Source organism: Agelaius phoeniceus, chromosome 3 (assembly GCF_051311805.1).
Source record: "Agelaius phoeniceus isolate bAgePho1 chromosome 3, bAgePho1.hap1, whole genome shotgun sequence".
NCBI lineage: Eukaryota > Metazoa > Chordata > Aves > Passeriformes > Icteridae > Agelaius > Agelaius phoeniceus.
The window spans coordinates 89,134,839-89,146,087 of record NC_135267.1 but is presented as its reverse complement, the minus strand read 5'-3'; the positions used below and the strand labels follow the sequence as shown (position 1 = coordinate 89,146,087).

General features: G+C 39.1%; 2 protein-coding genes across 3 annotated transcripts in view; one reads left to right on the top strand and one right to left on the bottom strand.

The window, feature by feature from the left end:
• Positions 1–6,533, bottom strand: part of PIGF (phosphatidylinositol glycan anchor biosynthesis class F) — a 25,758-nt gene extending 19,225 nt beyond the window's left edge. For both annotated transcript variants that reach the window (XM_054630136.2, XM_077175830.1), the window contains exons 1-4: positions 6,482–6,533; positions 6,053–6,299; positions 4,298–4,389; positions 3,352–3,468 (exon numbers count right to left, since the gene is read on the bottom strand). In XM_054630136.2, coding sequence (XP_054486111.1) covers positions 3,352–3,468; positions 4,298–4,389; positions 6,053–6,280 — 437 coding nt within the window. In that variant the 5' untranslated portion in view covers positions 6,281–6,299; positions 6,482–6,533. The remainder of the gene's footprint in view (positions 1–3,351; positions 3,469–4,297; positions 4,390–6,052; positions 6,300–6,481) is intronic.
• Positions 6,462–11,249, top strand: CRIPT (CXXC repeat containing interactor of PDZ3 domain). The gene is made up of 5 exons (XM_054630141.2): positions 6,462–6,596; positions 7,468–7,533; positions 7,954–8,008; positions 8,651–8,754; positions 10,780–11,249. Exons 1-5 carry the CDS (start codon positions 6,581–6,583, stop codon positions 10,842–10,844), a joined length of 306 nt encoding a protein of 101 aa, XP_054486116.1. The 5' UTR covers positions 6,462–6,580; the 3' UTR covers positions 10,845–11,249.

The window sequence follows — 11,249 nt, the reverse complement described above, 5'->3', positions numbered from 1 at the left end:
TTTAAAGCAAACATTTTTCAATGTTTGCAGAAAAAAAAAGTCTTGCAGACTACAGTACTGACAGTGCAAGGTTGACATTTTGAGCAGAACTGTTTCTTCTACAATCACACGACCCCTTTAACTTAAAATACTCCAGTTCACAATCCTACTAGTTTGAGATTCTTTTTATTGAAAAGTCCTGATGTAACTGGAAAACTGTTTAGGAGTCTGCACACAGAAAATTCTTTTGAATTATTTTCAGAAGCTGAATAACTGAGCAGGGAGCTGTCAGGCAGAACAAGGAAGAGAACATTCACAACAACCTTAAAGCAGCGAAAAGGACAGCAGAATACACCAAGGACTGACTGAGGTACAGTTATACCTCACAAGACATCTTGTGTGTGTGGCAGATTCACCAGAGACTGCTGTACCATATGGAGAGATCAGACTGAGTCCAAATGCAGAACAACCGAATTAGCAAGGCACGGTGCCCAAGTGAAAAACAGCCATTGGCAGTTTGGCAACTATTTCAGCTGCTAATTGAACCCCTCTGCAGCATGGACTGGCTACCCAAAGACAACCTGACTTGTCCTCCAGCATCATCCTGAAGGAGCAATTACTTTAAGTCATTACTTAAGTACTCACTTTTCTTCTTGGAATGACTGACACTTATTGGGATTTTTGAAGCTATTATTTAAACCATCACATAAACTCCTCATTTGCATAAGACTAAAAACTGCAGCAATGTCTATAAACTTTGCATTTTCCACATTTCTTTCATTTAAACTAAGAAAATCCTGCAGACAAAAGTAGCAATGATTAAGATAACACTAGTGGCAGAAAGGTCTTTAAAAGCCTAAAGTAATTATTTAACCCCTTTAAATAACACAGTACATTCAATTCCACATCAAATAATGTTTGAATTAAGAGGTTAGCTGACAAAATAATCTATTGAGACAGTTTCTTCATAGACAAGATTTGGAATTCTAGGCTGTAGTAGGACTAAATACTAAGCAGCCCTTGGTGTGTGATGATGCCTACATTTACAAGGGGCATTTCTTGTCTGTAAGAGTATGTAGTTCACAAAGTGATAAAATAGGCATAATGAAAACAGGAAGAAGCCCTAATGTCATGATTTTTTTACTATTTTTTGGCAACATCCAAATAAAATCTCTTTTCTGCCCTGATTACCCCTTATAATTGCTATTATAATTTCAACACAATTTCTCAGAGCAGTGATTTGAAACAAACAGTCTCCAAAAGGAGAGAGAGGAAAAAACCCAAAAAACTGGTTTCTTAAAGACTTTTATGCAGGAAGCTATTTCACCTAAGTTACTGAAACACTATTTAAATAACAGCCACATGCTGCCATGAATGCTGATACCCCTTTCTGCAGCTTTTACTTCCCTCTAACCACTCACAGCAGGACATGACAGTGTATGATCAGTGCCATGACCCCGACATCAGTCACAACTCTCGATGTCCGAGTGAGGAGCCCAGAGATGCTGGTGTGGGCCCACCCCTTCCCAAAAGCAGAATTAGTGAAAAGGGCCCTATTTATAGCTAACTAAGACTGGAAGGGTTTGTCATGTAGAATATATAGACTTACTTTTTCTCACACATTCTATGTGCACATAGGCTTAAGGTTACTTAAGTCTAAATTGCACTCAGGTACTTAAAAACAATTTTTTTTTTCATACTAAGCTATACACCTAATCAGACTTTCAAGCTAACTGATCCAGTGCAATTCAATTCCCTAAATTCTGCTTTCAAGGAAAGCAGCTCTGTTGATTTCACCTAACCATCCTTTTCTTCCACTTAACCAGTCCCAGCTCATTCCATATGATTGGGTTAGAGACAACCTTATTTAATGTATCATGTCTTCACTCATCTCATGCCCAAACCTAAGATGTTCCAATTTCACGAGGTCAAAAGAAAAAACACAGGATTATTTTTAAATGAGCAGCTTGCTACTATCCATAAAGAAACCTACTACAATATTTCTTTGTAGTCTATATTCACTCCAAGTGTAAACAAACATCATTAATAATAAACCTTTTTCTCTCATAATGTCACGTGGCTCACTAGTAAGAAGTACTGACAAATTCTCACAGCAGAAGTGTCAAAACAAGACAACTGCTTCCTATGCAATGATTGTGCTGAAATTGCATTAAGATCTAGACTAGGAAAAAAAGAAATCAACAGGCATTCAAAATCTACCTGGCACTAAGACAGACTGATATTGTCATACATCTGTTCAATTCAGCTGTTATTTCAGATGCAAAACCTCCAAAGATGACCAAGTGAATCAGCAAAGATTTATTTTGGCTAAATGACTCCTTGCTTTTATTACAGTATATTTACACATCCACTGAAAAGAACAAGTGTAAATGACTTGAATAAGGATTCAAGATATTTTTCAGTAAATTGAGAACTGAGATAAACCAGAACTTAATACCTGAAAGTAGCATTTAAGTCTCCTCCTGTAAAGGAGTGCAAACCAAAAATAATTCCATAGGTCAGCAGTGTAATACAACCTTTTGCTGTCTTCTGAGATGAGACTTCACCATTATGAACTATTAAAAGGGAATGAATACTAAAATCTCATTGAATCTCAAGCACACGTGAAGCCTCTTTATGTTTCAGTGTCCCATTCTTTCTACCTGCTAATATTTATGGAATGACAAAAAGCAGAAGAAATGGAAATCTTCTGAAAAATACATTATCCTTGATAGATGCTGATGCCATGGTTGCCACTGGAGGTGAAAATGCGGTTAGAAGGCTTGTTTTACTTTAAACATACTCCTGAAAAAATTAATCCTTGAAAACTGACACTCAAAACAGCTTTCTTTGAAATTGAAAAAAGAGCATGGGTTAATATTACATAATTAAGAACAGAGCAAGTTATGTGTAATTTTCAATATTGTATTCAAGTTTAAAACAGTGCTTGTATTGACCTCCTATTCCTACTTTAAAAATTGTATTTACGAAGGTACTACTGGATCATGTGCAAGATTCTCCATGCACAGCTCAGTGTCAGGTCTCCCCTTTATCTGACAACCATCACATAGAATTGCACAATGCTTTTACTTCAGTAGAATATGTGCTGGAAACTTTACTTCCTTCAAACACATATAAAGTGAGATTTAGCATCTGAGCACCAAAAATAAAATGCTGTTTTTCTGAATCAGTGTCTTCAAATAAATCTTTCTTTGTCAGAAAAGCTCCCATATGTCTGTAATCACAAATACAAAAACCACCCATCATCCAGGAAGTTTTATTTTCTTTACAAAAATTCCACTATATATTTTTTACATCAATTCTGTCCATTTCTATTCAGAGAAATATCAGAAACTTTAGATTAGGACTTACCCATTTTTACTAAATACCCGTATCCATGCCTGTATGTTTGGTCCCAGCAAACACAAGCATTGTAAAGTAGTAAATGTAGACAGAAGAACTGAAAACAAAAATGTCTCAGTCACTAACCTACAAAAAGAAAAAGAATATTACAAAATTAAGTGAGGTGGTCACTAATGCTCTAAAAGTTCCAAGATTTAGGAAGAAAAAAGTCCCTCTAACTCAACTTGTGAAAGCGTGTGTGCTTTCTTAAACCTCATATAATAGAATAAAATATTTTCTTCTTACTCTGTAGAATAGTAAAGGATGCTGGAAAGAGTTCTGCTGTTATCTCAAGAGTGAGATGTAGCAATTTTTAAAAAACCACAGGTGTACTTCACATAGATCATTAGTTCTAAATTGAAGTATGCTAGGATACTTACTTCATTATTCCATTTATTTTTCCACTTGTGACAGCAACCATGAAACCAAACTACATGAAACTATTGTTATCCAACTACTTAGTGTATCTCTCAACACCCAAGTTGCTTCACACTTCCTCCTTTAAACTTTCATAACAGTTAAAACACTAATATCAAAAGGATGAAAAATAGGCAAGATGTGTGGTTTAGAATCTTATAGGGAAAATGACTAAATGAAGCTCCAAAAAGTGTTTGTGTCCATATGTTTACCATAAAAATTAAAATAAACAGTTGTTTGTAACTGTGTTGCAATTTTTATTTACAGAAGTCTCATTTAAGAGCTGGCTTCCAAAAAAACCAACTGAACAAGCAAACAAAAAAAACCCCAAAACAACCCAAAACCAAGAGAAAGCTGAAACAGACACCTTTCTTCCCCCAGCTAGGAGTTGATCCCTTAACTTCCAGTGTACCAGAAAATTCCCAAGTACTTATACCAACATCTGCAAGGAGAGCTGCCCCTTAGAATATTTAGAGAAAGAGAGGGTCTTCTGACTTACTCTATGAGAGGTGCTCCATAAAGAACAATAATCGCATGAAACAGTATGCAAGACATGAAAAAGTATATACAGCATTTTAGAAATCTGGATATCTAAAAAAGAGCAATGAAATATCAGAATAATGCTTCAAAACAGAACATAAGTAACACACACAGTCTACATCTTATCAAGAGCTTTGTACTCTGATTACTTCTTTCATTTCAGCTGCAGCACAATATAATAGCATGGCACATTTCAAAACAGTTTTCCATATATTAATACTTTAAATAAATAATTAAAAAACATCACACTCCACCTACAATTTTTTTGTGCATCCCATTAAACAGGGCAAACGTATAAAAAATATAACCAGAAATTACAAGACAACCAGAAGTAATTTTATTGGACATTTTTACACTTCTGTTTTACATCTGACTGTTATATCCATTCATTAAAAGGCAACTCTCACAAAAAGTGAAAAAAAAAATTAAAAGCAAGAAAACTTACAATATAAAAAAGTCTGCTATGTAAAGAATCAAAATTACATTAACTAAAACTACACGACATCTTTTGAACTTGGCATCTTAAATTCTGAATATATTTGAGAAATATCCATAACTTTCTAAAAGTCTGCAAAACACATAATTTTCAAGGAACTTAAACGAGTTTTCTGGGTACTCACTATATCATGTAGAAGGAAAAACACTTGATAAACAGTTCTGGTAAGGTCTGTTCTGATCAGGTCACCAGTGCAAACTCCGTAACTTTCCATGAACCCTTACTTTTCTACATTTATTCCTTTCTATATTTATTTCCTGGGATGAAATCTCACCTAGAACATGAAGTGTGCTTCATTTTCAAATCACAGATGGTTAAAACACTTGCTTCCTTCCCATCATGGTTTTGTGCATTTCACATCCTCCTCAGTCAGCAAAACTAGACAGGAGCTTTGCACACAAAGATATGCTGGCAGGGATGATTACTTAAATGCTTAAAAACCACCTCAGAGCATTACATCTGGCCTGGCTCAGCAAGTCAGAAGTAGACTATTCCCCCGACTTCAAAACTCTGGGGTATTCCCTCCCTGCTGGGTAAGTCATGTGCTGCTCCAAAATCACTCTGTTCCAAAGGTTTTATTAGGATTCATATCTTTAATGCTCCCCGTTAAAAACTGTAACTACAAGAAGTTTCTCCCAACTTTAGATTTTTCTGTATGCAAATTTCATAATTTCATCATAGAAGGAAATGCAGACATTTTAATATTTTTCCATTTGATTTTTTTAGTTGTTGAAATGTAGCATTGTAGCATAGCATCTCTTTTACGTGTCAGATTCTGAAAAAAAATTTTTTTTCCTTTTAAAGTTATTACAAACGTACAACTACACACGAGAAGCGTGTGATGACATTTTTTCCTAGTATATCCACTTATCAAGAAGATAAGCCAGGCCTGGACTGCAAAATGGGTTTTGAGCCACTTAATTTTGCCAGGTTTTGCCACCACGCAAATTCTTGGGACTACAAACAACATTGCACTGACAAGAAACAGGAAAGCATAGAATCACTCACCTGAATAGGTTATTTACAGGTAGAGAAAGTTTAACATCATGAAAATACTGAAAAATTTGTTTCAAAAGGTGCTACACTCAACTCACTAATGGAAAATGAGAATTCACCATTGAAAATTATCTTCCTTCTCATTTGATTACTTCAGAGAATTTGTTTCCCCTCTTTATTACCTGGTAACAACTTAAGAATTTAATTAAAATAAAATCTTACCTTGTGACCAAAGGAACGTCTCTTAGGAGACCGATTTGGTTTAAGGACTAAGTGTAAGATTATATTAAGGGTAGCAACACAAACAGAACAAACACACAGCCACGTGAGGTGCGTTCCCAGCACGCTGAATCCGTCCAGGAAGAAAGCCGGGGCCAGTGTGGCCAGGACGATGGCCAGAGCGCAGAGCAGGTTGGCAGCCAGCAGCCTCCTGACCTCCGCCTCCCTCATGGCGTCCGGGCAGCGGCACCTGCAACACACCGAGCCCCGCCCCGTCACCGGCACGCCGGGACAGCATCCTCCGCGGCCGCGACGCGCAGGGCAGAGCTCCGGGCCGAGCTGGGGGCCAAGGGGAGGATTTTGGGACAGGAAACAGCGTTTGTTCAAACAACCAAACCCCGCGCGGCCGCGGGCGCCGCTCCCGCCTCTTACCGCGGAGCGCGCGGCGCCGCCCGGCAGCGGAAGGCGCCGGGGCCCGGCCGGAGGCGCTTCCGGGGCGGTGCCGGAAGCGGCGGCTGTGGAGGGGTCGCCATGGTGTGCGACAAGTGTGAGTACGGGGCTACGGGGGGGCTCTGCCCGACCCGCCGGGCCCTGCCCTGCCCGCCGGGATCCAGGGCTTCCCCGAGCGGAGCAGCCGCCGCGGCTCCCCGGCTGCTCAGGGCAGGCCGCGGGTGGCGGTTCCCGGCAGGGCCCTGTGTGAGCTGTCGTTCTCCCCTGTGTGAGCTGTCGTTCTCCCCTGTGTGAGCCGTCGTTCTCCGCCTGTGGAGCGTATTAATGTGCATAGATTAAATTATTCTGTCCTGTATCAGCAATAGCGTTAGCGGCAGGGCCGGGGAAGGGATTGCCCTGCTGTACTCGGCAGTGGTGAGGCCGCATCTTGACTGCTGTGTTCAGTTCTGGACCCCTCACTACAAAAAGGACACTGAGGTGGCGGAGCAGGGTCCATAGAAGGGCAGCAGTGCTGGTGAAGGGTCTGAAGCACAAGGTTTGATGGGGAGTGGCCGAGGGTGTTGAGGTTGTTTAGTCTGGAGAGGAGGAGGCTGAGGGTTGGCCTTATCGCCCTCTTCAACTCCCTGAAAGGAGGTTGTAGCCAGGTGGGGATCGGCCTCTTCTGCTGGGCAACAAGCCACAGCACAGGGTGACATTGTCTTAAACCGGGCCAGGGGACATTTAGATTGGACATTGAGAAGAATTTCTTCCTAGTCATGGGGATGAGACATGGGAATGGGCTCCAGGAGGGTGGTGGAGTCACCGTCCCTGAAGGTGCTTCAGGAATGACTGGACATGGCACTTGGTGCCAAGGTTCAATTACATGGTGGTGATTGGTCACAGATTGGAATCGATGAATTCAGAGGGCTTTTCCCACCTGAGTGACTCCATGCTTCTGTTTTTCTCCTTTGTAATGTTTCTGTATGTAGGCGAGAAGAAGCTTGGAACGGTGATCACTCCCGATACATGGAAAGATGGTGCAAGAAACACTACAGGTAACCTCAGCAAGGTTTAGCAGCTTGCTTTTGAGGTATTAGAAAGCCACCTGGGCACCTGAGCTCTTACCATCTTAAGTCCAAAACTTTATATTACTAATCAGTTTAAATATTAAGTCACGTACTTTCCCTCCCACACTGATTTAATGCATTGGAAATTTATTTGCCCAGAACTCTTTCGTATTGAATTTGTCTGGTTTTGTTTTCTGTTTTTTTTCCTTCTTGCATGGGAGGACAATACATAGAGTATTTAAATGGAGCATGAAGTGTTCTGTTACCCTGTCCCCTAATGCTGTGCTGAATATTTTATCTCTCTTTGTGACTTTATTTGCATATGTGTAAAAGTTGTAAATTAAGATTTCTAAAGTATGCCTGGAACGGCATTATTGGTTTTTGTTTTTTTTTTTTTTTTTTTTGTAGAAAGCGGTGGTCGCAAATTAAATGAAAACAAGGCGTTGACCTCAAAGAAGGCAAGGTTAGTACTTAACACTGATTTTGGCTAAAAACATCCGTTAGCAAACTAACTGAGCCTGTTTCCTGCATAGCTAGGCAACCACTCCAAATTTGTCCAAAATACACTTCATAAATTAAAATTGCAAGGATTATGGTATTTGATTTGTCGGTAAAAATATGTCCATATGTATTTCATGGGTGCTTTCGGCTCAGTCATGGAGTATTTTATTGCAGTTCTCACTGGATTTGCTAGGATTTGATGCTGTTGTAGGACAGAAGCTGAGAATACTTACTTTCTGTGCTAAGATTGCCAGGATAATCTCTTGAGCATTTCCTTCATGTCTGCAGGACTTTCTGTTTGCAAGGGCCAAGGAAGGAGTTTAAGTTCAAAGTCATGTAGTATCTTAATAAAAATTAGCATTTTTAGTTCTGCTTTTATGAAGTTGTTGTCTGTGATGGAAGAAATGCCTCTTAATAGGGAAAGTGGGAGCTTTTCTGCATACTTTGTGTAGCTTATTAGAAATAATTATTGTATGTCCCTTTTCTAAATTACAGTTTTTGCTGTAGTTTCTGACTGCACCCTCTGGCTTAGACTTTTTAGGATGAGGCAGAAAAAAGACTTAATTTCAAGGAGCATAAATAAAATATTTTTCCTTTTTCCCAGGTTTGATCCTTATGGAAAGAACAAATTTGCAATATGTCGGATTTGTAAGAGTTCTGTTCACCAGCCAGGGTCCCACTATTGTCAAGGATGTGCCTATAAAAAAGGTGAGTTTCACTGAGTGCCAAAATACCACAGTTTGGGTTGGGACAAGAGAGGACGTACAACACTTAAATTTGTATTTATGAAGAGAAGTACAACACTTAAATTTGTATTTTTTTATTAAGATGAGATTTAATTGCTATCTTCAGCTACTGATAGACAGGCACAGGGAACATGGAGTCAGACTTTTAGGTACACAGTAATAGAATAAGAAATAATGTACACAGGTTAGAATGTGGAAAGTTCTAATTAAATACAAGGAAAGCAATTTTTCAGTCTGGGAGTGATCAAATACTCTGGTAGCAGGAACCATCAGAGGTTGTGGAATCTTTACTGCAGGTATTCAGAGAATGGCTTGAACAGTCCTGAGCCAGCCTTATCCAAGTTGGCTGTTTCGAGTGGGGCAGGACTAGAGACTGAAGGAGATTCTTTTAAACTGTTGTCATTCTGTAATTCTGCTTCTTTTAGAATGTCTGAAGCGGTACATTTGGAAACTTAATCTGGGCAATTGCTTAGAGAACTGTCATCTAACAAGTTTGATTTTCCTCAAAATCCCAAAAAACCCCAGGTCTTCTAAAACTCAGTTGCTTGTTGCAGTCTCTTTTCTGGTCCCTTCTCTCCTCTCCCATTTTTATAATAGCTAAATCTAAAATTCCTGGATGGAAAAAAGCATCATGAAGTCAGTTACATGACTTACTGCCGAAGAGTTCTTATAGCACGAGGTGAACTGTGCTGTGTCACTGTGTCAGTGGTTTAGCAGCCTGCTGTAGGAATGTTGCCTGCTGGGTCCTCCCCAGACAGCTGCCTGAATCCCATGCTGTAGAACCTTGTACTCATTCTAAAATTTATGTCTGGTTTGGGTGGGCTTCAGAATTTGATCTTTGTCTGTTTGTGTATCTTTCCAGGCTGAACCTGTTATCTTCATAAAATTAAGAACTTTTTTAATTAAGGTTCTAGCTCTGACCATCAAAGATGTCATTAGGATATACTTCTTGAAGCAAATGCAGTTATACAGCTCAGTGCTTCAGCTTTGCATATCTCTGAAATTGAGAGGCAATCTCAAGTTAATTAATCCTCAGTTTAAACCTGAAGTCAGTATTTAGTGGGCTGAATTTTGGTCTCCAGAGTAAATAATGTGCCATGTTCCCTGCTGTTCTCTTCCCTAATGGACTGCTAGATACATGTCCAGTCATGATGTCAGTATATGAAAGCACACAATTTGGAGAAAGCAGCAGTAGATGCCATTTTTTGTCTGCAGGTGAATGTTTGTGTAAATTGAGGTGTGGTCCTACCAGATAAAAGACTTAGCACCTTTCTGCTTTGAAAGGAGAGGGAAAGATTGAGACAACCCACCCTTCTGCCCAACTTGTGTACATTTTGGTACTCTGGTCTTTTGACTTGACACTCTTAGAGTTTAGGACAAAGTACTTTGGGACATCAGTGTTCATCACTTCAACTCTCAAGTATTCTTGGTGTTCATTGTTTTACACTTCTGCTCTATAAATACCTTAATTCTATGAAAACATGTTCTAAACTTCCACAGTTCTCCAAAGCACCCCACCTGTGAATGCCCATTTAGCAGTCAGTTTGTTGGTGACTGTGTTTTCTTAGTCCTGCTACTGTCTGCCCATCTCGGGCCTCGTTTGTGTACACGACTTAAAATGATTAACAGTACACCATTTCTACCTTTTGGTCAGAAGTGAGTCTTTCCTGGCTCTCTTCAGGCATTCCAGCAAATTATAGAGGCTTCCAGCAGTATTGTGAATGATAATGCTCTCAAAATAGAGCCTGTTTTCTTCAGAGGAAGGATTACACACATGCTGCACATATTAATTTGTATTATAAGCTACAATATTACTTCTAAGTTTGTAGTATCTATTGAGAACATGTCTGAGAACAGATACATTGTTAATAAGAGCTCATTTGAACAATTTCGTGAGAAAGATGCTTACAAAAACATAGTAACTGTGTTTTTGAGAAAAGATTTTAATAATTTTAAAATCATTTACACACTTTTTGTGTGCTTATAGGCATCTGCTCAATGTGTGGCAAGAAGGTCTTGGATACGAAGAACTACAAGCAAACGTCTGTCTAATTGTACTGACTAGTCTTTTTATGAACTTTACCTTCTGTGTCTTTGTACAGTAACTTTTCTCTGAAATGATTTGTGAATATTACTTTCTGGATGATAGTACTTGGAATGAGAGGTAAAGACAGCCTGCTTGCCTAAAATGTACATAATATTTGTTTATTGTTGTTTTAGCACTAATATTGACTGGTATTTAAAGGTAATGGCTTTCAGCAACTGTTAGAGTTCAAAGGGAAGGAGAATATCCAAGTGGCTGGGTTGAAACTAGATTACCATCAGAACAGAGATCTTTGAGATGAATACTTTTTTTTTTCCCTATCACAAGTCTTCTGCTTGTCTCATGGTAATGTTTGGTAGATGTATAAAATACGAACTTGCATCAACTCATTAAAGTATCTTCATTTAATTGTA

Coding starts and splice junctions, on each gene's coding strand:
- CRIPT (XM_054630141.2), top strand. Junction 7,534..7,953: donor TGGTGCAAGAAACACTACAG/GTAACCTCAGCA, acceptor TTTTTTTTGTAG/AAAGCGGTGGTCGCAAATTA. Junction 8,009..8,650: donor TTGACCTCAAAGAAGGCAAG/GTTAGTACTTAA, acceptor CCTTTTTCCCAG/GTTTGATCCTTATGGAAAGA.